General features: G+C 49.7%; 1 protein-coding gene and 1 long non-coding RNA gene across 5 annotated transcripts in view; one reads left to right on the forward strand and one right to left on the reverse strand.

Moving 5' to 3' along the window:
- Window positions 1-141: 141 nt before the first annotated feature.
- On the reverse strand, window positions 142-16,621 carry MAP3K10 (mitogen-activated protein kinase kinase kinase 10). Of its 2 annotated transcripts, none has more exons than XM_040252691.1 (10): window positions 15,385-16,621; window positions 11,522-11,702; window positions 8,146-8,294; window positions 7,488-7,663; window positions 6,620-6,866; window positions 4,521-4,637; window positions 2,769-2,946; window positions 2,539-2,651; window positions 1,478-2,167; window positions 142-743 (listed from the first exon to the last, which is right to left on the reverse strand). In XM_040252691.1, the coding sequence occupies exons 1-10, from the start codon at window positions 16,064-16,066 to the stop codon at window positions 421-423; spliced, it is 2,856 nt and encodes a 951-aa protein (XP_040108625.1). In that variant the 5' UTR covers window positions 16,067-16,621; the 3' UTR covers window positions 142-420. The 2 variants fall into 2 exon arrangements, with proteins under 2 accessions (XP_040108625.1, XP_040108624.1); XM_040252690.1 differs by lacking the exon at window positions 142-743 and adding an exon at window positions 2,408-2,444 and having other exon boundaries at window positions 1,665-2,167.
- A 91-nt stretch (window positions 16,622-16,712) lies between these two features.
- The window catches only part of LOC120872474, a 32,934-nt gene continuing 22,228 nt past the window's right edge, over window positions 16,713-27,418 (forward strand). For all 3 annotated transcript variants that reach the window (XR_005723259.1, XR_005723258.1, XR_005723257.1), the window contains exon 1: window positions 16,713-16,932. This is a non-coding gene — a long non-coding RNA (uncharacterized LOC120872474). The remainder of the gene's footprint in view (window positions 16,933-27,418) is intronic.

Raw genomic sequence — 27,418 nt, forward strand, 5'->3', positions numbered from 1 at the left:
CTTGTGGGGACAAGGGCCTAGGCTACATCCCCTGGACTCAGAAATCCAGAGAGGCCCGGGACTGAGCATGGGGAGTGCTGCGCCACTGGGGATGATCTAGGACCTGGGCCTAGGCCAGGGAAAGACACACAGCCAAACGCGGTAGGGGGCAGGGGTTACCTTTAATGCTGCATTCTGTGCCGAATCCCCTATGACGCCCTGTCCCTGAGTACCCCTGCCCACCCTCCCCCTACAGCAGGGCAGGCACAGGGCCCCACCCCTGGGGTACAAAGGAATAAATTAAGTGCCCTCCCTCCCCCCTTCCCCAATAAATAGTGAGTATCCTGCCCAGGGCCTCCCCTGCCGTGTGGCACGGTGGGCTGGGGCGGGGCCTGGGGCGCTACATTCAGGGCCGCCCAGGTGGGCGGCTGCGGGTAGGCCTCAGCGGGAACCGTGGGCCCCGCACAGGGGCACTGTGCTGTCCTGGCTTTGCCCCTCCATGTCCATGTCGAGCAGCGTGGGCTGCATGCTGGGGAGCCCTGGGCTCTCCGGAGTGTCCGGCCTGCTGGGAGGTGAGATGCTGAGAGTCTGGCCGAAGGAGACCAGTTTCCAGGGGTCCAGGCGGGGACGGCTGGCGGCTGGCCGGGGCCTTGGGGCGAAGGTCAGGGTGGTGGGGCGGCCCGGGAACTCGGGGGGCCGACGGCGGGTGGGGAACAGGGCCTGGGGGTCGGGCAGGCGGGGGAAGTCCAGGGGATCTCGAGGGCCTGGTAAGAGAGGATCAGAGGAAGTGAGTGGGGTGGGCCAGAGGGTGGTGTTTAAAAAGCAGGAGTATTTACATGAAGATTGGAATTGGACTTCTCTTGACAAAAAAATCTGATTTTGTTGGGCCCGCTGTCCAGCAGAGTTTGGACCTTTACCTTGCCACCCCCACCCGCCCCCACCCCTAACTGCTCACTCGTCTGGATGCGACTCTGGGCAGCCCTTTATCTCTCAGAGCCCATCTCCTTGCTAGTACTCCAGACAAAGCCTCATCCCTCCTGCCTCTCCAACCCTGGGCAGGCTCACCAAGACCCAGACACCTTAGGCATGTTGCTGTCTGTGAATGGGGATTTCAGCACCTCACTACATAGGCCAGGATTAAATACAGTAATGGTAGAACAGGTAGCACAGTGCCTTAGTTCTTTTCTGTTCTAATCATCTTTGTCCTGTTAAACTATAGAGAATGGGTACCTAACACGTGTTAGCGCTAGTAATCATTCCCATTAATGTCACCTGCCTGGCCCCTGTAGTCATTAGAGTTGCCACCCCTGCTTCCTCCTGCGTCTCAGTTACCCAGGGATCCACAAAGCCTCTTGAAGCAGTGGGGACCATGGGGACACTCTCCCCACGCCAAGCAAGAGGACTCCGCGTCCAGCGGGTCCCTGCTGGGCTGGGACATAGAGCTTTGGCGGGGGCAAGGGAGATGGGCCCTTTTCTGAGCGCGTGGAGCGTCACTCACCAGGGCCGGGGCCCGTGGGCTCCGGCGCCCCTCGCTGCCCCAGCGCCCCATCCGACGGCGTCCGCCGGTGCCCGCGGCTCACAGCGCGCGCAGCCGTGACGTGGGTGGGCGTGAGCGACTGCCGGGGGTCCTTCTTGAAGCTCTCCAGCTCCAAGTCCACCAGGGGGTTGGTGCTGGGCTGGGGCGGGGGTGGGGAGGGTGGCGGGGAGGGCGCGGCCGGCGCGGCCTCGTCACTGTCGGAGCGCAGGAGCGAACGCGTGGAGTTGCAGTCGGACACCGACGACAGTGACACGAGGGTGGCGGAGGGCGCCAGGCCCGGGCCGGGGGCCGCGTCGTCGCGGCGGCCGGGAGAGCGCCCGGTCGGGCTCAGGCCCCGCGGGAAGCGGCCGCCGCGGGGGAAGAAAAGGCCGTCGAGCCAGCGCCGCTGCTCCTCGCCTTCCGCCACGCGCGCCTCGGCCACGTCGGCGCCCAGGCCCACGGCGCCCAGCAGCGTGGCGCAGCCCAGCAGCGCGAGCTCGCAGCGCCGCCGGGAGCCGTGCCCGAGCCGCGCGGGCGGCGCGGGCGGACTCGGCTCCCATGGCGCCCGGGCCCCCGGGGAGGGCTCGGCGGGCAGCGGCACCGTGAGGTAGGACGGGGTGGTGTAGGGGGACGGGGGCACGCTGTTGCCTTCGTCCGCCTCCGCAAACTCCTCTGCAACCGGAGAGGGCCGTCACTGGCCTCGGACTCACTTAACTCTGGGCCCGGGGCCCTTCGGCCCATCCCCCCACCCCGGTACTTGGAGGCAAGGGGTTGCCCCCAGTGACCCCACCAAGATCAGCAAGTCCCACTAAGCGTGGTTCTTGAGCATTTCTCCTCCCAACACCCCTCCCCTTGGGAATGACCCCCACCACCCAGGGACCAGCTATCTCCCATTCCAGGAATGCGTCCTACCCTTTGGCCAGTGAAATCCGGCTCCCTCTGTGCAACCCTGGAGAATGGTCACCCCTAGGTCTTGGGTTATGTTCCCCTTTGCCAGGGAATGTCCCTCTCCCTCCCTTTTAAAGGCACCCTCACCCTCTTACCCATTTCATTGAGGCTGGCAAAGCCCGGGGCGATGGGTGTGTGTTTGGGGGATTTGCCCAGGTTGGGGGCACTTGATGACCACTGTTTGCTTCCTTCTCCCAGGGCTTTCAGCCTGCAGGGGGCACCAAAGATTAGGGGGGGCAGTCATAGGCCTCCTGGCTGCCAAGGGCCTAGGAGAGAGGCACGGGGCGGGGGACGGGGGGCGGGGGTGGCTCCATGCGGCCAGTACCTCTCCTCTCCACCAGCCCGTTCCTTCTGCAGCGTGGAGCTGGGCCCCCAGGTCCGGCCCTTCTTCTTGCCCCCGACCAGCTCTTCCTTCTTCGGGGGGGCGCTGCTGCGGCCCCACGTCCCACCGCCACCACTGCTGCTGCAGCTGGTGCTACAGCCACCACCATCCACGGGGGTCACTGGCCCAGAGAAGCCCCTTGGTCACTGGGTCTCAACCTGTCCCAGTTGATCTCCAGCCTTACTCTCCCCGCCTTGGTCTCACCCTCCACCTGGAAGCCCAAGGGAGCTGGGATTCTGACTCCAATCATGACCGGAACGTCCCTGCTAGCCATCCTCATATAGCTCCCCCCAGATGTCGGGATGATGTCCTGGCTTCCTCAGTGTCATCACCTGTCACCCCTCACCAGTTAACTCTTCAGCCATCCCTTAATTCCCAAATGTTCACTAGCACCGTCTACGTGCCAAGCCCTGTGGGAGATGCTGAGAAGACAGCAGTGGTACGAGCAGACCAGACACTCTGCCCTGGCCCTGGAAGAGTTTACATTTTAGAGGCTGAGGACAGATGATCAACAGGAGTCACCCTAGGTTGTCCCGAGTCGGGGGCTAGAAGGTGGTCAGCAGTGTGGGGCATGGAAAGCTGGTAGGGGGGTTGGGGGAGTTAGGGATGGTCTGGTGTGTGAGAAGGAGAGATCTGAGCAGAGACTTGAAGGAGGTGAGGGAGGGAGTCAGGGGGACACAAGGCAGAGGGAGGAGCAGATGCCAAGTCCCTGTGGAGTGTTCCGGAACAGCCTGTCCCCTGCAGAGTCGACTGCTCTCTCTCCTCTGTTCCCATCACACGTTGAACATCCTGACCACCATGGTTTGGTCATTATTTGTCTCTGTGTCTGCCCAGGAGAATGACCTCTGGGTACAAAGCAGGTGCCCAAACAGCAGTGTGTGTCAGGGGTGGTGTGTGGGGCAAGGCCAGGGGTGAACGATGGAGCAGAATGGAGTGGGGAAGCTGACCGGGAATCCTTCACCTCCTCAGTGAACTCTGTACCTCTGCCATGCAGCTGACAGGCCATCTGCCCCATTCAAGGTCCCTGCCCTGGCCCAGCACCCTCGTCTCACCTGTCTCCCATCTTGACTCCTGCCCGCCTACAATCCCTACTCCTCACGACAGTCAGAGGGAAAAGGTCAAGTTTCCTCCATCACTGCCTTGCTCACAGCCCTCCAGAAGCTCCCCCTCAGATTTTAGATAAAATCCAGATTCCTTATCCCCACTCTTAAGGCCCAGGGCAATCCTCTCCTGCTGAACCCTTGACCATAAACTCACTGCTCTCCCTCCCATTCTTTCTACTTCATCCAAGTTGGCCTTCCCAGCTGATAATCAGCATACTTGTTCCTGCCTCTGGGCTTCCGCCTTTGCTGTTCCCTCTGCCAGGGACACTGTTCCTTCAGATCTCTGCATATGTTACCCCTCCTGACCATGCAGGTCCCTACTTAAACCTCAGCTTCTCTGACAGGCTTTCTTTGTGATTTAAAAATAGCAGCTCTTCTGTTTTAGTCCCTCCCCTGACTTCCTTGAGGGTGCATATCACTACAGGAAATTATCCTGTTCACCAGTCTGTTTACTTGTTGTCCGTTTCCCCCAATGAGAATGAGGGAGGGGGGTCCTACCCGCCTGCAACCCTGATGTTGCTCTGGCTTGGTGCCAGGTATGTGCTCAGGGAAATCTGTTCACTGACTGGTCAGGGCCTTGGGAGATACTCACAGCGAATGGCCCTCAGCCGGGGAATGATGCTGGGGCTTGCGGGTGGGCTGGCCCCATCTGAGCCTTTCCGCTTGTCCAGGGTTGGAGAGGCCTGGACTGTGATCTTATGTTCAAAACCTGCAAAAAGAAAGAGACTTTCCTAAGCACAGGGTTCCATGAGTAGCCAAAGAAAAGTTCCCTTTGAAGGAAGATAGAAGGAATGCCACCATTTCACATTCCTTAATGTGGTGGTTCTCAAAGTGTGTTCCCAGACCAGCAGCATCGATGTCAAGTGGAAACCTCTTGGAAATGGAGATTCTTGCTGCCCTCCCTGAATCAGGAACTGTGGGGGTGAGGTGCAGCAATCCAACTGCTGTGTAACAGTACCCAAGTTACCTCTGCTGCTCACTCAGGTTTGAGAGCCGCTGCCCTGAGGATCTAGGCTTGAGTGTCCAATATGGCAGCCATTAGCCACACATGGAAAGTAAGCACTTGAAATGTGGCTTGTGCAACCGAGGAACTGGAGAGTGTTACCTTTAGTTATTTAGTTGTAAGTAATTTAAATTTACTTTTAAAAACAGATACTCAGTTCAGTCATTGGAAACATTTAAGTATGTTTGGAACAACTTTGGTATGTGAATCTGCTCTTTCAACTGTACATTTTATGAAACCTAAATATAGGTCAAGAAATTTTGAGGAAAATTTAGAGCCCAGATTGAGATGCACAAGAATATAAAATGAACTCAGGCATAAGAATGCCTGAGTGAAGTCGCTTCAGTCGTATCTGACTCTGAGACCCCATGGACTGTAGCACACCAAGCTCCTCTGTTCACAGGGATTCTCCAGGGAAGAATACTGGAGGGGGTTGCCATGCCCTCCTCCAGGGGATTTTCCCAACCCAGGGATCGAACCGGAACCTCTTACATCTCCTGCATTGGCAGGCAAGTGAGTTTTTCATAACTGGTGCCACCTGGCTTCCCTGGTGGCTGAGCTGGTGAAGAATCCACCTGCAATGTGGAAGACCTGGGTTTGATCCCTGGGTTGGGAAGATCCCCTGGAGAAGGGAAAGGCTATCCACTGCAGTATTCTGGCCTGGAAAATTCTATGGACTGTATAGTCCATGGGGTCGCAAAGAGTTGGACACGACTGAGCAACTTTCACTTTCGGTGCCACCTGGGAAGCCCATAAGATGCATGCTGGATTTCAAAGATTTAGTGTGGGAAAAAAAGGTAAAATGTCTTATTTTAAAATTTTCTTGTAATGACTACATGTGAATATTGGGCTAAACAAAATACACTATTAAAGTTAATTTCACCTGTTTCCCCCCGCCTTTTTTCCATATGGCTACTAGAAAATGTAAAATGACACACACAGCCTGCATTATTTCTGTTGGCTGGTGTTATTCTAGGCACTGCTATAGGGCTTGTAACATCTCTTGTAACAGAGAGAGAATATCAGCATGAAGTGCCTTCTGACGTTACCTAGAAAGCAGTCTCCCCCCCCAAAAAAAAATCAAACCTGAAATTAAAACTGATTAAGCCTTGAGATCCAACTCTTAGGTTGAGCCATGTGAAACTTCTGTTTCTGTAGGTCAAAAATGGCTGAACACCAGCAATTTCACATGGTTTAACCTAATACCAATTAACAGGAAATTCAGGGGACAGAGGGACATGTTAAGAGATACCAGGGAGCTGCAAGCAGCAAAATCCAGACTATGGGAAATGCTCTGGGACAAATGAGGCAAGGAGGACAGAGAAGAAGATTTAAAAAGATATTAAACAAATAGCTGGGAGACAAAACTATGAGGAAAAGTAAGGAAGTGACGGCCCTGAAAGTCAAGGCAGGCGTTTACTCTTAGGGAATGGCAGGGGGATTGTTTGGAGGGGGCCTGTGCAGGCATCTGGGGTGGCTGTAGGGTCTCTCTGCTCTCCTGGGAGACTCTATTAATGCATTAAGCTATACAGTTTTTTGGGGGTCATTTTCTGTAGTTGTGATATATTTAGTAATAATAATAATAATAAAAGGCTTGAAAAGTAAAGAAATAAAAGGAAGAGATGACCCCTGGGTTAGCGCTGCTCCCAGCGGCCTCTCGGGGCTGCTGAAGGGGCGTGGCCGGGTACCGGAGGGCAGGCTGATGTGGCTGCCGCCTTCCCGCAGCTTTAGCAGGCGGCTGCGCTTGAAGTTGCCCTTGCGTTTGCGGACCCGGGGCTTCTCCTGGCTCAGCTGGCACATGAGCAGGTGCAGCTCCCGCTCCACGATGTCCATCTCGCGCTCGGCCAGCTCCTGCTCGCGCCGCCGCAGCTGCTCCTCCTGGAAGCGCTGCTCCTGAGCCGCCCGCAGCAGCTCCTCTTCGCGGCTCCGGAGCTCCTGGGGAGGAGATGGGCGGCTTGGGGAAAGGGCCGGAGCTACCCTGCCCCCGGGGATGGTCCTGGGGCTGCTGGGCTTGGTTGGTGTCCCGCACAGGCCATCCTGCTGTGGGACAAACTGGGGGCACAATCCAACTTACTCTTCACTAACCAGGTTGGGGGCCAGGGCAGGAGGCTGTGTTGGCCCAAAGAAAGGGCTGGCTTTTCTTTCTTTCTTTTTTTCTCTTTCTCTTTGATTTTTAATTTTTGAAGTTTTCAATTTGGAAATCATCCACAAAAGCATCAGTGCATCCGATGCACCCACCATCCATCCAACTTCGACAGTTACAAATCTTTTTTCACGCATCACCTTCCTGCTCCTCTCTCCCTCTCACTTTTGCTGTGGGGTTTTAAAGCCAATTTCTAGACCTCATGCACTGTCACCTGTAAATACTTCAGGGTAGGGTGTCTTTTTCTTATCAATCTGCCAACAGGAGGCTCTATGCTTAACATGCGAAAAAGGCTCCCTCACCCTGCATGGGACCCGAAGACCCCCGGGCTCAGGGGAAGGGACTCTGCCCCATCCATGGTATCAGAACTCAGGGATCTTGCTCCATCCCTCCCACCTCACCCCTGCCTTCACCTTCTCCTTGGTCCGGAGGTCATCGAACATGTGCTGAATCTCCAGCTTCCAGTCTTCCTGCAGCGAGTGAAAAGACTCCAACGGCATCTGGAACAGGGCTGACTGTTCGATGACTTCAAGTTGCTTCAAGATGCTGCCAAAATCTGGCCGCCCGTGGGGGTCTGGGTCCCAGCATTCTGGGGTTGGGGTGGGGAGGACAGCAGTGGGAGTGGAGATGTCAATGGCCATGCTCTGGGGGCATCAGCCTGCTCAGTGGAGGCAGGACTTTACGGGACTGTGGACAAATAGCTCCCATGGAGCCCGAGGGAAGGAATTCAAAGCCACGTTCTTGGCAGCGTTTCACTTGGTGAAACTCTGGGGAGAGAAACTCAGGGACCTGTTCCCTGACTGGTAGTAGGATCAAGGGTAAGGGAGGAATCCCAGGGCCAGTGAATCCTAATAGACTGCCCTCAAGCACTGTGGGCTTGCCTGGCCAGAACAAAGGTCTGGAGGCCATGGAGGTCTGGAGACTGATCATGGTCCCATGGTTCCAGCCCCTTCTCCCTCACTCCTGGGCCCAGTGGAATGTATGGGTGTGAAGGGGTGGATGGGTGTCTGGGCCTGAGGGCTCCTTGCCACCCCAAGCTGAGCCTACCCTCTCCATGGGGCCCTGGCTCACCCTCTAGTAGGCGGGCAAAGGGCTCGGGGCATGTGGAGGGAATGGGCAGAGTCAGCTTGTTCATAGCCACGCCATATGCCACGGCCAAGGCGTCGATTTCACGGTAGGGGACCTCACCCGTCAGCAGCTCCCAGAGCAGTACCCCGAAGCTGCAGGTGGGGGAGAGGGAGGGGTGATGCCAGAGCCCACCCTCATCCTCACCCACACCCCAGCCCTGCCTCCAGTCCCGTGGTGAGCCTCCCTCCCCCCAGCATCCAGCCCCAGCCAGTGAGGCCACAACTGGCTTTGACCTCCACAGCCTGATCTCAAACAGATATGGTGGGGTTGGTCCTCTGGTGTCTCTCCTTTGCTCTGTCCCTCTTTCCTCTCCCCTGCCTGAAAAACCTTCGGTGGGTTCCTTGTGCCCACTGGGCAAATCCACCCTGATCTTGCTGACCCTGCAGCTTCCCCCTCTAAACACTCGGCCCCTGTATGAACCCCAGCTGCATCTCACAGCCCTGCTAAATAGTTGAACAAATCCTGTTTTTCCTAAACTCTGGCCTTTGCACACGTTGTTCCCTTGGTTGAGAACACCCTTCCCCTTTGCCTAACTGTCCTTTAAGTCACAACTCAGGTGCCCTCTCTAACCAGGAAGGCTTCCTTGATTCCACAGCCTCCAAATCTGGGTCGGAGGCCCCTTCATTACATTGCCATTGAACCCTCTGCACTTACCTCTAAATACAAGTTAACACTATTTAACATTTACAGAACACTCACTCCAGGCCAGCATTACTCGAGTCCTGTAAGGCAGAAGGCACTGGGTAGGACCCCTATTTTATCCAGTGAGTGGGTGCAGGCTCAGAGAGGTTAAGTTGTTTGCCTAAGGTCACACAGCTTGTAAGTGGTAGAGCCACACTGCACTCGGGCCCACCTGAAGCCCACAGCAGCTGCCTTGGTGGCTACACATTCCAGAGCACGCGTCACTATTACTGTCACCTGCAAGTTCATCTTCTCCAGTAAACCGTGCTCCTTCTGGCTCCTCATCGGTGTTTTATGTAATGCCTAACACAGAGTAGATCCCCATGCTCCCCCATATCCAGGCATGCGTTCATTCATCATACACTTATTAAATGTCTGCTGTGTGCTAGGCACTGTTCTGGGTACTGGAATAAGATAGACACAGCCCCTGCCCTCATGCAGCTCACAGCCTCTCCTTTCTCAGTGACAGCTCTGGTAAATTTGAGCTGGAGGAATGCTGCCTGAAATAATTTTCCATCCTCCTTTGCATCAAAGTATGCCCATATGGCACGGGTTCTGGCCAGTGGGATAGGGAAGTGTGTAGTGTGCAACTCAGAGAAGGCAATGGCACCCCACTCCAGTACTCTTGCCTGGAAAATCCCATGGGCGGAGGAGCCTGGTAGACTGCAGTCCATGGGGTCTCGAAGAGTCGGACATGACTGAGCAACTTCACTTTGACTTTTCAGTTTCATGCATTGGAGAAGGAAATGGCAACCCACTCCAGTGTTATTGCCTGGAGAATCCCAGGGAAGGGGGAACCTGGTGGGCTGCCGTCTATGGGGTTGCACAGAGTCGGACACGACTGAAGTGACTTAGCAGTAGCAGCAGTGTGCAACTAATTTCCAAAAAGTCTCCTTAAAGGGATGGGGTCCCCTTTCCTCTTTTCTCCTTCCTACTGGTTGGAGACAATAAAAGCTGGAGCTCAAGCAGCCATCCTGGACCATGAAGTAGCCTTGGGAATGGAGGCCATACAAGGTGGAGGAAGATAACAGTGGACTGTAAGTGCAGGTGGCCAGACCTCAATCCCTCTACCTCTTCTACATCTCTGGAAACCTGTGGGGATGTTTTCATTGCCCAATGTGAATGACACTCCCATTAAAAACCCTAAAATAGGATTCTGAATTCCTAATTGTATATCAGTCCTGGGCTTTTACATGAGAGCAAAAGCATCCATATTATTTTTATTTTGGGTTTTCTGTTCTTTGTCACTGAAATATGGTTTCTATAAATGTTTGGGATCATAAGTGAATGCCTTATGTGAAGCAAGACTAAACTTTCCCCCAAGGGCTGTGCTGCTCTAGTTGAGACTTGCTGTCTGATCTGTCTGCCCCAGGACCATGACTTTGCTGCTTGTTCCATGTGGAGCCTCAGCTGGGGACTGACCTGGGTTTGGCTTCCTCCCAAGAGAAGGCTGAGTTTCTGCTGTCACCAGGTCCTGCGGGTGACAAACAGCCACCTCACTGGCCTCCTGCCCCCTCTCCTGTCCCCTGAAGTCCATCAGCCGAGGGAGCCTTTGTGATGCTCCATCAGATCATGTCGTTCACAAATGCCTCCAGTGGTTTTCCAGGGCACTTGGAATAAACCTGGAGTCCGCTCCCTTCTCTGCAGAGCCCTCGGCTCTCTCTCTCCTCCGTCATTTCCCACGACTTTCCTCCCTGCCTGCTCTGCTCCAGCCATGTGTCCTTTTCTGGAACACGTCATGCCTGTTCTCACCTCAGTATTTCCTTTGTGGCAGCTGCTCCCCCTGCCTGGGAAGCTTCTTCCCCTAAACTCTGCATGACTGGCTCCTTCTCGTCATCCAGAACTGGGCTCGAGTGCCATTTCTCATAAAAACCTTCCTCAAAGTCATCACCAGACCGCAGAGTGCTTTTCAGTTAGCTTCTTAGCTTGTAATACTGTCTAATCCTTTATCTGGTGGGTTAACTTATTATTTTTTAAAAATTATTTTACAATTTTCTTAACTTAAAAACAGCCTTTTCAGCTTCACATGTATGTATGTGAAAGTGAAGTGAAAGTTGCTCAGTCGTGTCTGACTCTTTGTGACCCTTTGTACTGCAGCCAGCCAGACTCCTCAGTCCATGGGATTCTCCAGGCAAGAACACTGGAGTGGGTTGCCACGCCCTCCTCCAGGGGCTCTTCCCGACCCAGGGATTGAACCCATGTCTTCTGTGTCTCCTGCACTGCAAGGGATTCTTTTCCCACTGAACCATTAGGGAAGCCCGTGTATGTATGTATTATTCCTGTGGGCCTGTTTTTATGTGCTGCTGTATCCCCTGAGCCCAGGGCAGCTGGATAAATGAATGAATGGATGGTTACCTATAAAGGTCTGTTTCCTGTCTGAGGAGTGGGGGCCGTGTCATGGACGGTGTTTTAAGGGTCTTTGGTGCTGACAGCTATCTTTATACCACCTCTGCTAGCAGAGCAGGCACCTGCTTTGGTGCTCATCTGCTGGTCTGACCTTGCTGGCGGCCCCCAGACCCAGATCCCAGCTCCCAGCGGCTGTGGCAGCCAGTCCCTCCCACTCTGCCCTTCTCCCCCTTCCTCCCTCCTCCACTCCCAGGAGGCCTCCCCTCCCCCTCCCCCACCCCACCGTCAGCACCTCCAGACGTCACTGCTTTTGGAGAAGAGGGAGAGACGGATAACCTCTGGGGCCATCCAGGCGTACGTCCCCGCAGCGCTCATTTTGGTGGTCTTGTGCCACTCGCGGGCGAGGCCAAAGTCCGTGATCTTGAGCACCGTGTCTGCGAGGTTGTGGTTCTCTATGGCCTCCAGGATGAGGACTGCAGGGTGGAAAGAAAGGGGGGTCATCCTGGATCTGCTTGGCTGCAGACCTGTGTCCTACCCCCACCTCACCTGGAATCTCCTATTTGTTCTCTCCTTGTCACCGTGGGTCGCCCCCTTCTGCAGTAGCTCCTTCCCAGGCCAGAAGCCCATGAACCCTTTCCCCCGGGTCTAATCGCTGCCTTAGCCTCCCATCAAGGGTTGGGGGGCTTCTCCTGAGTTCAACTGGCCTCCTGAGTCTAACCTGGGCTCCCAGGAGCTCAGTGAAAGGTTGATAGCCATGGCCTTGGTTCTCCTTGGTCTACGTCTCAGATTCCCAACCACCCCAGAAGTGGCAACTGCAGACGTGAGCAGGAGGGGATGGTTTTCCTTCCCCTTTTGTCCCCTGCTGTGCGGCCTTCGTGGCCCCAGTTCTACTCTTTTATTCGTTACACTCTTTGCCATGTGACTTTGAAGTTCTTTCCACTACAGAGGCAGCACGTATCTCCCCATCCTTTACTTTGGGTTGGCTGTATGACTCAACTGGTCTGATAAAATGAGGCAGAAGAGACAGAGTGCCAGTTCCAAGCCCCGGCCTCTCATGTCTGCTTGCCCTCTTGCCCTTCTGCCATCACCACGACAACATGCCCTGGCTAGCCTGCTGGTCCAAGGAAGATGAGCCCCAGCTAAATCAGTTTACCTCCAGCAGGCCTGCAAATGTATGAGCAGTAACAAAGGACACTGAGTTTTAAGACACCAAGTTTGCCGGGTGTGTGTGTGGGGGTGGTTTGTTACACAGCAGTATTATAACAAAATCTGACTGACTGATCTATCCCCCAAGCATATTGAATGGTTCCAACTTACTTGCTGCCTAGAGTGATTACTAAAAACAATAACAATCATGGCCAGTGTTTATCAGGAGCCTATTAAATGGCAGGTACAGGGCTAAACCCTTTAAACAAATTAACTAGCAAGCAACCCATTTTATTGACAAGCAAACTGAGGCTCTGGCATGTGACTCTACCTTCTAGAAGTCTTCCCTTCTCAAGTCACCAACTCCTGTTTGTGGTGTGACCCTGTGACACAGGGAACACTCCATGGTCTTACACTTTATTTCTCCCATGCTGGGCCTAATTCAATTCACTTACATATATATATACTGTACACACTATATATATATATATATATATATATATATATATATATACTAGTATAATATATAGTTAGTTAATACATATATTATATAGTATAATTTATAATATACTATATTAATACAATATACTATAAATATATATTATAGTATATAATAACATACATATATATATACTATACAGCCCATGGAATTCTCCAGGTCAGAATACTAGAGTGGGTAGCCATTTCTTTCTCCAGGGGATCTTCTCAACCCAGGGACTGAACCCAGGTTTCCCACATTGCAGGTGGATTCTTTACCAGCTGAGCCACAAGGGAAGCCCATGTTACATATACGTTATATAGAATAACATAATTATATATGTATATATAATTATGTTACCCCTGCTTGAAACCCTCTAATGGCTTCTACTACATTGAATAAAATATCCAAAGTCTTCACCAGAGCCCCTCAAGATTGACGTGACCTGGCCCTTTTACTTTTACGACCTCCTCTCCTTCTTCTGCCTAACTCCTGCTCTTCCAGGCACCTTAGGACCTTTGCCCTGCCCGGGTCTTCATAAAGCTGGGTCCTATGGGTTCAGGTCTCTGCTCAAATGTTGCCTTCCTGGACCATCTGATCTAAAGAGCTCCCTCTGCCCCATTCTTAATCTGCTTTATTTCCTTCAGAGCCCTTGATACTCTGAAATTTTGTTATCTATCTATTTAAACATCAACCATCTATTTCTGCCCACTAGAATATAACTTCCATTAGTGAGTGTGTGGGGTAATCTTATCTTGTTCACTTCTGTAATCCCCAGAGCCCAGGACAGTGCCTACACTTAATTCTGCTTCAGAATTATTAGTTGAATGAACCAGTGAATGAATGACATCAGATGAGGAGCTCCTCAGGGGAGGCTAAACGGGGGAAGCTGTGCTGTGGAGGCCCTGTTTCCTCTGTCTCAGGCATGTGTCCAATCAGTAGGGGGCCCTCTTGACCCCTTGTCCAAGTGGCATTGGCTACAGAGAAATTTGGGGCCGTGGGAGCATGTCCTTACACCCCACCTGCAGGCTGTGAATCAGCAGGGCGGGGTGTGGGGGTGGGGGAGGACTGAGAAGGGACCCTGGGCTTCAAGAGGAGCGTGTTGGCAGTCCTGCCTCCATTTACCCAGAATTTCAGCGTGAGAGCGTGAGCGTCAAAGAGGACAGGGGCCGTCTGTCTGTCTTGCTCAATTCTCCGGCCCTGGAGCAGGACTGGTCACACCCTGGGCACATGGTAGCTGTCTGTTGAGTGAATGCCAGACCTGGAAAGTGTGGAAGACCCCACCCCTCTACTCCAGGGGCTCACAGAAAAATAGTGGGGTGGAGTCAAACGTTTCAAGATGAAGAACTGACATGAATCAGAAACAGATGAGACGTGAGGGTTGAGGGCAAAGAGAAAACCCTCTGATATTATGTGAGGGCAGGGAACATGTTGGCCTCACTCACAACGGACCTCTCTTTCTTAGTATATGATCTGATCCAGTAAATACCAAACGGCAGAATAAACAAATCAACGCAGACAAGAAAGGGAGTGACATGGGGCAGAGGAAGGATGGGAGAGCCAGAAGGTAGGATTTTTCTTTCCCTGCTGTGTCCTAACAGTCAGGACAGAGTCTGGTACCCAAAAGGTGCTCAGGAAATATCCAGGAAATGAATGAAACCCCTAGATGGTGAGTGCCATAAGGGCAGAAACCATGGCTGTTTGGTCCCTGTTGGGCTTCAACGTAATAGCTACTCAGTTAATATTAACTGACATCATGAGAAGCTGGTTGATCTAGATGTAAGTTCTGGGGAACCTTGCCTTCCATCTGGCCCCAATACTCTGTCAACCAACCAATCAACTTTTGAGAGTCTTATGATAGGCCAGGCAGCCTGGAAGGTTTTACATAAGCCACATCCCTTTTCTTCCTCCTCCTCCTCTTTCCCAGTTTGTCTTGGCTAGCTGGGACAGAGGCCCAGGAGGACACCAGGAAGTGGTTCTCAACTGAGGGCTATTTTGCCCTACGGAAGACATTTGGCAATGTCTGAAAACATTTTTGGTTCTCCTAACTGGGGGGTGGGGAATGCTAATGGCATCTAGTGGGTAGAGGCCAAGGATGCTACTCCATAACTTACAGCACCCAGGTCAGCCCCTCTGCAACCCTCCGGTGCCAAACGTCCATAGCACTGAGGCTGAGAAACCCTGACTCTGGGCCAGGCTCCTTCTGCCTCTGCCTGGTGGACTATGGTAGCGCTGGACTGTAAGGGCCATGAGGGCAGGCCCTGTACCTGTCCTGTTCTCAGCAGGGAACATAGGGCCTGTCACAGTGTTCATGGATACATGTTTATAGAGCTACTGTGACTGTAGTCTTCAACCTTTCTGGGCTTCCTTTTCCTCCCTTAATGGGACAAGGACTGTCTCAGCCAGCCCTGAAGGTATACTGCTGCCCCCTCTTGCCCCAGCCAAGATTTTCTGGTGTCCCCCTCCCGCCACCAAGGCTTGACCTCACAAGGTTCAGTGGAAGCAAGTTTTTGGAGGAGGACACCACTTACTGTTGATGGACTTGAGGTCCCGGTGGATGATGGGCACAGGGGCATCATTGTGTAGGTAGTTCATGCCCCGGGCCACCTGCACAGCCCAGTTGACCAGCACGTGAGGGGGCACCCGGCGCCCTGCCAGCACCCTGCTCAGGGCGCCCCCTCTGGCATACTCCATCACCAGGCAGAGGTGTGGGGGGCTGAGGCAGGCGCCCCTGAGGGCAATGATGTTGGGGTGCTGTAGGGCTCCGAAGAGTCGGGCCTCCTGGCGCACCTGCTCTGCTGTCACTGCCGGGTCCCGTTCAGGGTCCAGCCGGGCGGCCTTGACCGCCACCTCCTCGCCTCGCCACAGGGCCCGATAGACCTTGCCAAAGCCCCCGACGCCGATGATCTCCTCTAGCTGCAGCTCGTGGAAGGGGATCTCCTGGGGCAGCTGGAGGCCGGCGGGCGCGGCGGGGGTGCCGAGGGCCACGTAGTTGCTGGGGAAGACGCCCACACGACCGCTGGGTAGCTGCCCGGTCCACCAGCCCTCGTCGCCCGACACGGCACAGTCCTGGGAAAGCACCTGGACGCGGTCGCCCCTCCGCAGGGTCAGCTCCTCGTCGCCCGCCGCCTCGTAGTCGAACACTGCGGTCCAGACGGGCCCCGCGGGGGTCGTACCCCACTCCTTGGCCGCCCCCCACTCCTCCTCCTCCATGGGGGAGGGGCCGGGGGCTGCGGGAGGCCGCTTCACACAGGCTGCCCGCGGGATGCAGAGGGCGGGCCCCGGCGGCCAGGATGGGGGGCAGTCCCTGCGGATTCTAGGGGACTCCTGGGGGCCATGGCTGGGGGCCCCTCCACAGGAGCAAGAAAAAGCCTCTTTAAAAGGGCAGGGTCGTGTCCCTTGATTCAGCTGTCCAGGCAGGGTGGGGTGGGGGAAGGGCAGCGGGTTCACCTGTCCCCCCTAAACGTCAGGGCGCTAAGAAGGCCTGGCCGCGCAGCTGCCGAATTCCTGCCGGGGTCCGCCGGTGGGGGACGAGGGTGAGGGAAGCAGGCAGCCCCCTTCCCCGCGCCTCTCACCCCGCGCAGCTCCACCGGCGGCCCCCGGCTCCGCATCCCGGGCCACAACCTCCGGGGGGGGCGGGGCTGGCGGGGCTCTGGGGGCGCCCGCCCCAGGACGGGGTGGCGCGCCCCTCAGCCTCCTCACTCGCGGGGCGGCCGGGCGGCCCCCATCCTCAGCACCGGCCTCCCGCTTGGCCCCAGCCCCTGCCCCCGCCCGCGCCGCTTCCCGGGGCCGCCGGCGGTGCCTGAGTGACGTGCTCGCTGCCGCCGCGCCGCGGTGCCGCCTGGGAGTTGTAGTCTCCGGCAGCGCGGCTTCGAAGTCCGTCCCCGTCCTTCAGTCTCCAGAGCCTGACTGCCGGCCTCGGGCCGAAATGGGGACTACGCGGGGCCGAAGGAATCCTCCCGGGTAGATAAGCCTGGCCTCGGACCCTCCCTGGGACGCGGTGGGCCGGACGCCTGGAGGAGGAGAGGAGGAAAAGGGCCGAGCGCTCCTCACAGTCCCTTCGAGGGCCGCGGCCCAAGGTGGGGTTGACGGTGACTGACTCGCTTCGCAAAGGGAAAAGTAGGAGCTGGGTGAATGGTGGTTACTGCCCCGAGCCGCTAACGCGGCCAGGACGAGGTCCCCACCGCTGGACTGCCCCTCGGGGGCCCGACCCGAGGTGCACGCCGGGAAGTGTAGTCCGTTCGGACTACACGCTGTACCGGCGCTGTGGGGAGGCAGCCCCCGGGAGAGCTCCCACAAGCTCGCGGGTCGGGCTGACAGGGAGGCCTCTGCTGGGAAGACGGGGCTGGGAGGATGTGTGGAGTGTCCCTGAGGAAATCACCGCCACATCTGCTTTCCCCACCAGCCCTGAGTTCCTCTGCCTCCACAGTCACAACTCGAGAATCCCCGCCTTTCATAATGGGAACTCAATGGCACCCCACTCCAGTACTCTTGCCTGGAAAATCCCATGGACGGAGGAGCCTGGAGGAGCCTGGTGGGCTGCAGTCCATGGGGTCCCTGAGGGTCGGACCTGACTGAGCGACTTCACTTTCACTTTTCAGTTTCATGCATTGGAGAAGGAAATGGCAACCCACTCCAGTGTTCTTGCCTGGAGAATCCCAGGGACGGAGCCTGGTGGGCTGCTGTCTATGGGGTCGCACAGAGTCGGAGATGACTGAAGTGACTTGGCAGCAATATGTATCTTATTGCTAAGTGCCTGTACACACGGTAGTACTAAACGCTCTCAAAGCCCCATTCTACAGATGACGCCTAGGGAAGCAAAGTGTCTTGTCCAAGGTCACAAATGTAAATGACAAAGCAACAATTTAAGGCAGATTTTTTTTTTTAAGGCAGATTTTTAAATGAAAACCCACCACGACCGCAACGACAGTAATGATTAAAAAAAAAAAAACAAAACACCATGCCTTCCCATTTAAAGAGTGGGTAAACAGTCCTGCAGAGGTTCGGCGAATTGCTCAAGATCCGAAAGCTTGTAAGCAGCAAAATTCTGGATCTTTTCACTAAGCCTCTCCTGACTGGTTGTGGGGGTCTGGCGCGAGGAGAGAAGAGGACTATGACGGGCTCTGGTGCCTGAAACCTAGAGAACTGCCCCACAGTCTCCTGGGAAATTGTTCCCCGCTCAGAGGGAAAAGGGTACCTGCTCTCCTGGCTACCTGTGAGGGACGCTCAGGAATTCTCAAGAATTCCTTGCTTGTTACAAGAGAGGCCCCAGCTTCTTGAGGACAAGTCTTGCTGCTATAACCTGGTACATGCTTTCTTGAAAAACCTGTAGTTCTGCAAAACAGTGCATGTTAAAAATAAAAAGGCTTTATGGGAAAAAACAGAATTAGGGACAGCTTGCTGAAAACAAGTATATGCAACTGTATAATGAGTTATGCAAAACCAGTAACGAATTCCAATAAAAATGTGCTCAGCCATCCCATTCTTTTTGACCCCATGGACTGTAGCTGGCCAGGCTCCTCTGTTCAGGGGATTTCCCAGGCAAGAATACTGGGAGTGGGTTGTCATTTCCTCCTCCAGGGGATCTTCCCAACCCAGGGATGGTGCCCACGTCTCCTGCCTTGGCAGGCAGATTCTTTTATCACTGAGCCACCTGGGAAACCCTAATAAAAATATAATCCCAGTTAAATCTCCATAGGGCATATGCACTTAGTAATACTTCCTGTTCCTTCTTTGCAATTTTAAAGGCTGGGGTTTGTAACTCCTTCACAGAGATGCCCATCTGGGGATACTTTCTCATGGAGATCATTTTCATCAAAAGTGAAAATCTGGAGAATTCCCTGATGGTCCAGTTAGGATTCCGCCTCCACTGCCATGGGCACGGGTTTGATCCCAGTCAGGGGACTAAGATCCCTGCAAGCTGCCCAGGGCTGCCAAAAAAAAAGAAAGAAAGAAAGAAAATCTGATTCAAGGTGTAGTCTTCATTAATCTGTTATTTTAATGTGGGAAAATATTGTTGCAGTTTCTTCACCTGCTTTCACAGCTTTGCCACATCCTATCTCATTGGAAAAGACCCTGATGCTGGGAAAGATTGAGGGCAAGAGGAGAAGGGGGCAACAGAGGATGAGATGGTTGAATAGCATCACCAACTCAATGGACATTAGTTTGAGTAACTCTGGGGAATAGTGAAAGACAGGGAAACCTGGCTTGCAGCAATCCATGGGATCCCAAAGAGACAGACAGGACTTTGTGACTGAACAACAATATCATTGTAGTAAATGTTATGGTTTTTGAAATCACTAAACCATCCATTGTGGATCTAAAGGAAGACATTTCAGTAGAATTGCAGCTTTTCCCTTTAATATCTTCTTTTTTTAAAGAATATCTTCTTTTATTACTAAGTCTTCCCCTTTAATTATGAGAAAATTTACCTCTGATTGCTTCAAAACATTAGCCTTCTAGAGAAAATTGCCTATTAACCAATATGACGGTGATATGCTACCATCTTATTTTGTTTACCAATTGTTTATGGGGTGATTCAAGTCAAAGAAGGTGAGCAGCAGAACAGGTGGTCTCCAAGCAGATACCTAGACTTTGGTGAGGAGGACTTGGCTTGGTTCTAAACCTGGGGGACTCTGCGATGGGAATGGGGAGTGGAGTGGCATTTGTGAAATCCATAAAAAAATCCTTCAGATTTTGGTTGGCAATGTAATGAATAATTATTAATTTGGGGAGAATCTATTACTTTGTAATACTGAGTCTTCCGTTCTTGGATGTAAATATAATTTTTTCCTGGGATATCTTATACGTGCTTTTTGTTTCACTGGCTGGACTTGACTGTTTTTACTTTTTTACTAATGGCTGGGATTTTTTTTTTTTTTTTCCTAATCAGTTACTGCTGTTTTTAATGCTGAGCTTGGATTTGGCTGCCTTGTTGAACTCACTCTTATTCATTCTAGAATAGCTTGACAGATAATTCTCCATACTATTCTAGCTAGATGGCCCTGGTGTCAGGGGGGGAAATAAAAGCTTAATTTTTCCAATCTTTATAACTCATTTCTCACCCCTCCCTCTTTGTTTCAGAGTTCCAATACAGTGTTGAATGACAGTCATGATAATGGACAATCCTTGTCTTGTTCTAGACTTTTTAAAAGAATGCCCCTAAGGTTTCATCAAGTATGATGTTTTCAGTACATTTTAAAAATTTATTCCTAATTGCTATGAAGTTTTTCTTTAGTAGGTATTGACCCTTATTAAATGCTTTCTATACGTTTATTGATATAATCAGATGACTTTTATGTTGTTAATGTAGTATCATCCTCCTCTCTTTCACTATTGCTGGATTTGATTTAATACCATTTTATTTAGAGTTGCTGTGCATTTGTTTTCATGAGTGGAATTGACTGACTCATGGTTTTCTTTCTTGTGCTGTCCTTGCCCAGTCATGACGTAAGGGAAGCTAGCGCTGCTCTGTTCTTTGAGGGAGGGAGCCGCCTACCTTTTCTTACACTCTGGAATGGGTTGTGATATATTAGAGGTATCTGTCCCTTGGACATTTGAGTGTAGAATTTGAATGTCATTCATGTTGGGTGCCTTTTTAGTAGGTCTTTGACTACAATTTCAACCTCTTCTGTGGATATTGGTTTACTCAGATTTATTACTTTCTCCCAGAATACATTTTTGTAATTTATATATGCCTAGAACAGTAATTTATCTGGGATTTCAGATTCATTGGCATGACTTTATGTTTATTATTTCTGATGAATCATATGGATCCGAAGTTATATTTCTTTTGGCTTTCCTGATGTTTATTTATTCTTTCTCTTATCTTTCTGGATCAGATTTGAAAAAAAATTTACAGTTTTATTGGTCTTTAAAAAGCTTTCAGCTTTTTGTTTGCTGAAAATAAGTAGGAGATAGTCCCTTTTACTAATTTTTTGGAGGGATATTTTATTTCATTAATTTCTGCCTGTTGACTCATTTTTTTCCATATTACATTTATTTTATTATTATGTATACCCCAGGTTTTGATATGTAGTGCTTTCATCGTCATTCAGTTCCAAAAAAATGTAATTTCAATTCCTCTTAACCCCCAAATTATTTAGAAATGGGTTTTTAATATCTAGGTAATGGATTTTTCCTTGATTTTCTTTTTGTAGTTGACTTCTAATTTTAATGAATGTATTTTGAATGACATAAATTCTTAGGAATTTATTGAGATTTCATTGACCTAGTACACAGCAATTTTTGGTTTTGTTTTGGAAGTGTTCTTCTTTTTTTTTTTTTAAATTTAAATGGTTTTATTTAAGTCAATTGTAGAGATCCTGGATGTTGCTTTTTGAACACAAACATGAAATTAACAAAACAAGCATTCATATTTCTAGTTTTAAACAAACACTTTAGTTCTACATGTGGAATGCGGATATTTGAAAGAGATTTTCAACAGTCAACACAATGCATGAGACAGTACACACTGAATTAGACTAGTCTTCACCTCCATCTTCATGTCTATGATCCCAAGTTGGCTGGAGGTTTGTGTGTGTGGAGGGGGTGCTGTTTTGCTTTTTCATTTCACAAATGATTGCTCAATACAAAATGAAATACACCAAAAGAAGAAAATAGTCTTTTTATACCTAGGGAAGAAGCTATTACTCTTAAAATGATCACTTCAAGGTAACAGACATCCACATTGACGTGGTTTTCTTTGAAACTTTGGTAAATCATTTCTTACACAGTAGGTTTGGCATTAACCCTGAATTTAGGATAGGTAGTGTTATGGAGGGCTAGCTGCTGTATTCCAACATCAGTATCAAGTTCATTGTCAGGAATTAGAGACTGTCCCAGATACCAAGCAGGACAACACTGGCCAAAAAAACAAAAAGTGAACTGCAGATAGGTCAAAACAAGCTACATTTACTCTTAGAAAAATATCATAAAATGTTATTCGATATGTTGTTTTAAAAGCTAACATAATAAAACACAATGGAATCTTCTATTTTTAACATCTTATGCTCAAATGGTCTTTATATAGGTTGTGTTTTAATAAAACACCTTAGACAACATACACACCCAGAGAACAAACATTAGAGACTTGCCATTTGGTGAAGGTTATTCTTCTACTTACTATAGAGCTCACATTTCTCTATTTATCAGATCAGTAGACAGGTTGGACTGTCATCACATTAAAAATATACAAAATTGTTTGCTCTATTAGACGATCTTCAAAGAAATATGTTTTCTTTAGTTTCAACAGGTTTTTGACAATAAGAATCTTATTCAAAGACGTTTTCCTCCTGGGTTAAGTTATTATTAGTCCAAGTGCTCTGAACACTCCCCCTTTAAAGGCTTCCATGAACTTAGTGTTTTTCAAGCTATAAATTTCAATAGTGATGGTAGAAACCACACCTCAGAGGGAAAGGCAGTGCCCTTTAGAGTTATCATTCAAACAAACAAAAGAGCTCTACCAATTTGTCACTTGTCCAATTTTACAGAAATTCCATTCACGTAACTCATTAAAATCAACCACAGTTTTACCATATCAAATGACCCAAAGAACACCGCGGGCATCCAGGGGAGATAGTTCACCAGTGCATCCTTCAGTTCAGTTCAGTCCAGTCGCTCAGTCGCGTCCGACTCTTTGCGACCCCATGAATCGCAGCACGCCGGGCCTCCCTGTCCATCACCAACTCCCGGAGTTCACTCAGACTCACGTCCATCGAGTCGGTGATGCCATCCAGCCATCTCATCTTCTGTCGTCCCCTTCTCCTCCTGCCCCCAATCCCTCCCAGTATCAGAGTCTTTTCCAATGAGTCAGCTCTTCGCACGAGGTGGCCAAAGTACTGGAGTTTCAGCTTCAGCATCATTCCTTCCAAAAAACACCCAGGGCTGATCTCCTTGAGAATGGACTGGTTGGATCTCCTTGCAGTCCAAGGGACTCTCAAGAGTCTTCTCCAACACCACAGTTCAAAAGCATCAATTCTTCGGTGCTCAGCTTTCTTCACAGTCCAACTCTCACATCCATACATTACTACTGGAAAAACCATAGCCTTGACTAAGCGGACCTTTGTTGGCAAAGTAATGTCTCTACTTTTGAATATGCTATCTAGGTTGGTCATAACTTTTCTTCCAAGGGGCAAGCGTCTTTTAATTTCATGGTTGCAGTCACCATCTGCAGTGATTTTGGAACCCCAAAAAAGTAAAGTCTGACACTGTTTCCACTGTTTCCCCATCTATTTCCCATGAAGTGATGGGACCAGATGCCATGATCTTCATTTTCTGAATGTTGAGCTTTAAGCCAACTTTTTCACTCTCTACTTTCACTTTCATCAAGAGGCTTTTTAGTTCCTCTTCACTTTCTGCCATAAGGGTGGTGTCATCTGCATATCTGAGGTTATTGATATTTCTCCCGGCAATCTTGATTCCAGCTTGTGCTTCTTCCAGCGCAGCGTTTCTCATGATGTACTCTGCATAGAAGTTAAATAAGCAGGGTGACAATATACAGCCTTGACATACTCCTTTTCCTATTTGGAACCAGTCTGTTGTTCCATGTCCAGTTCTAACTGTTGCTTCCTGACCTGCATACAGATTTCTCAAGAGGCAGGTCAGGTGGTCTGGTATTCCCATCTCTTGAAGAATTTTCCACAGTTTATTGTGATCCACATAGTCAAAGGCTTTGGCATAGTCAATAAAGCAGAAGTAGATGTTTTTCTGGAACTCTCTTGCTTTTTCCATGATCCAGCAGATGTTGGCAATTTGATCTCTGGTTCCTCTGCCTTTTCTAGAACCAGCTTGAACATCAGGAAGTTCACAGTTCATGTCTTGCTGAAGCCTGGCTTGGAGAATTCTGAGCATGACTTTACTAGCGTGTGAGATGCGTGCATCCTTAGCTTGATTTTAAAGTCAATCTTAGAGACGGTCTGGATGTCGCAGTTCTCAAAGAGACAAACTGCCTATCCATTGGCTAAAGATTTTTCAAGTTAATGAACATTTCATTTTCCACACTTTTGGTACCAAGAGATTTAACCAGAAAAAAGCTCAAACCTCAGGGTTCAAACTATAGCATGGAAAAATAAAGTATATAGCAAGCACCATCTACCTCCTTTGCTCTCTCAAAGATGTCAATACTCTATTCCAGTCACAGGGTGGGGTGAAGAGGCTGAAGCCCTGGAAGGAAACTTCACCAAAAGGGGGAAGAAATCTGTTTGGTAGCTATTTCAAAACAAGTTCCCAAACTGCAGAAGGGACTCCAGCCCCTTTGACTTGCAGGAACCACACATAAATAAAGGACAGAAAATACTACAAGTTAGGCTTATTTTAATCACCCAGAGGTTTCCAGTGCAAAGCACGGCAACTTAAATGCATATTCTAAATTCTTGCTCCAAAGCCGTCTTCTTTGTGCACATTGTTTGAGCTCTCATTGACCCCAGGTCCGGATTAGGCAGCGGCTGATTCCTGCTTTACAGCCCTGCCGGCCTAATGAGGTGACAGGGCACAAAGCATCCTCGGAGCCCGGGCGATGGCGGATTTACAGCCGCCAAGGGCCCTGAGGGTGAGAGGTCAAAGGGTCAGCTGGCTGAGACCGCAAGAGAATTGACCCTAGGAAATAAGGTCTTTTCCCTCTGGCCCCAGCTTCGACAGGTCCTTGCAAGAACTTGGTGTATGCATAGGGACCCCAGGCGCCCCGACGAGGGTCCCGAGGACCCGAGCAGGAGCCCTGACCTGGCCTCGGCCTGGGGCTGAGCCCGACTGTGTTCTGTCTTTAAATGATGTGCGTTTCAGTTGTTGGGATAAGAGGTCTGACCATACAAGTTTATTAATGATCTAATTCTTAACTATTATGTCTGTCCTTTTTCCCCCCTCTTTGATCTATTGGCTTCTGGAAGGTGTAATAAAGTCTCCCATTATGAGTAAGGCTATGTTCATTTCTCCTTTTAACTGTATCAGTGTTTGCTTCATGTATTTTGAAGTTACGTTATTAGGAGCATAAGGGTTTATGTTGTTAGGAGCATAGGGTTTATGATATTAATATGACATAAGTGAATTATTTCTTTTATCAATATGAAATAGCCTTTGTTGTCTTTCCTAATGATTTTTGCTTTTAATGCAACTCTTTTCTTAACATTTCCTTGGCATTTCTTTTTTCATTGTTTCATTTTTCTTCTTTTTTTTCTTTTCTTTTTCTGAGAGTTGATTTTACCATGCTGTTTCATTTCTGATACACTATAACAATAGTTTGTATGACGTTATTCTCTTATTTTTTTCTCCATATTCCCATTCCAATTTTCCTTTCTTCCTCCTCCTCAAAAACACACTTTGTAATGTGTTTGTGGTTCTTGGATATGAGAACTTTATTTCTTTTTTTTTTTTTTTAATATAGTAGTACTTTTATGTCTATATTTCTAAAAGATGTATAGTGCTTTGTATATGTATATGGTTTTAATTTATAGAAACTGAACCAGCTATATTTCTGTTTTTACATTTTTTGCTCAATATTGTTTTAAGAGCATCCCATATTGTTTGTGTATCTAGGTAATTGCTTCTGTTTGCTGCATAGCACTCTAATTTATTAGTTCACCATCCTTAATTATTCACCTACCAATGAAGAAGACCTACATTGCCTTGAATTCTTTGCTACTACAAACAGCACTTCAATTAAGAGTCTTGTATTTATATCCTTTGGGATGTGAGTGAGAGTTTCTCTGGATTATACACCAAGGTTGGGGTTGCTGGCTCATACGATATGCATACTGAATTATGCTAACCAAAGTGCATGATAGTTCCAAATTCTACATGTCTTCACTAATACTAGTCCCTCACTGACCTTTTCATTTTGACCAGTCTGATAGATTTTAAATGTCGTGTTGTAACTGGCCATACCGCAATACAAAATAAAAAGTTAAAAAAAGTTATAATTTTCTAACTGATTATTGTTAAGCACCGAGCCCATATCTCCGTACCAACCGAGAGAACAAGTCCACCACAGTAATGCAAAGGCAGGAAGGGAGTTTTATTTCTAGCGCGCTAGGGCCCAAGTCTCATCCCACACAGTGGAATCCGACAAGAGCCCTGAACAAAGGAGTATGGCTGCTTATATACAGGCAGGTCTTTGTCTCGATTACAGGGGTAGCTGGCATTACATGATTGGCCAGGCAGGATGAGCGCATATCCTGTCTCTTTTGGTTGGTATGTATGGGGAGTTTTCCTAATTTGGTCAAGGGATGCTCTGTTAGGAAGACATGACTTAGGTCCTGTGCCGAATATACCTTGCTGAGCCTGTCACGGCTGGAGTTTGACCCCTAACAATTATGAAGGAAGTTGAGCATCTCTTCAGACTTGTTAACCAGTTAGATTTCCTTATATGTTAATTGCCTATTCATATCTTTAAAAAAATTATTTCTCTGGCTACACTGGGTATTCATTTCTGCGCGTGGGCTTTCTCTAGTTGTGGCGAGCAGGGGCTACTGTCTAGTTGCGCTGCGTGGGCTTCTCACTGCAGTGGCTGCTCTCGCTGCAGAGCACGGGCTCTAGGGCACCGGGCTTCAGTAGCTGCAGCATGTGGGCTCAGTAGTTGCCTCTCCCTGCTCTAGTGTGCAGGCTCAATAGTTGGGGCATGGGCTTAGATATCCTGGAGCATGTGGGATCTTCCCGGACAAGGGACATGCATTATCAGACAGATTCTCCTTTTTTTTTTTAATGACACAGTTTTCATTTATTCAAAAAGAAAAAGTAGAAAGAAGGTATACCAACAACTTTACCCTTGATTCCAGGTATACCTTGGGCAAGCAAGTTGACAACTCTGAACCTCAGTTTTCCGAGCTGTAAAATGCAGAGTTATGATAGCTTAAAACCTCTCGGGGTTCTGATGTTGGGTAATTCTGATTCCATTATTCAGGGCACGAACTGTTCTATTGGCATCATGTCATCTCTGTTTTTGATAACCATTTAATTCCTCACTCAGATTTTTAATAAAAATGTGAAAACAAATATGTTGAAAGAAGTTCTAATACGTACTTTCAGCAGTTTTCCACATTGCAAACCTGCAGGTTAAGTGTGGATTAATCTACTCAGATAAGTGTTTTTTTTACCCTGGGTGGAGAAAACCATGGATATAGCCGTTACTGATAATTCTGTGCTTGATTCAACTTTAAGATTAGCTTTGTCTTTAAATTAATAAACTCTGAAATTTCTGGATTATTCAGATCGATCAGAGACAGACAGATTTCCCTCTTCAGATTTCCAAGCGGAGTAATGACCATGACTGAGACACAGTTTTTCAGGGAGTGAGATGGTGGACATGCCTGTGCTTCATCCCTGCCTCTGTCTTTTTCCAGATGTGCCAAGATTTTCCTTTGGGGAGTTCTGGTAGGATTATGTTGTGGTTTGTCAAATAACACTCAGTTCAACAAGATATACATTTACTTTTGTATCCCAGAAAGAAGACGATTCATGGTTGACTTGTCTCCATAGTGTTAGGGACTCAGACTCCACCATGAGTTTCCTCCATCCCCAAATCACTATGTAGTCAAAGATGACTTATTTGTCTCCAGCCATCCTGTCCACATTCTG

The sequence above is a fragment of the Oryx dammah genome, unplaced genomic scaffold, assembly GCF_014754425.2.
Source record: "Oryx dammah isolate SB20612 unplaced genomic scaffold, SCBI_Odam_1.1 HiC_scaffold_13, whole genome shotgun sequence".
Taxonomy (NCBI): domain Eukaryota; kingdom Metazoa; phylum Chordata; class Mammalia; order Artiodactyla; family Bovidae; genus Oryx; species Oryx dammah.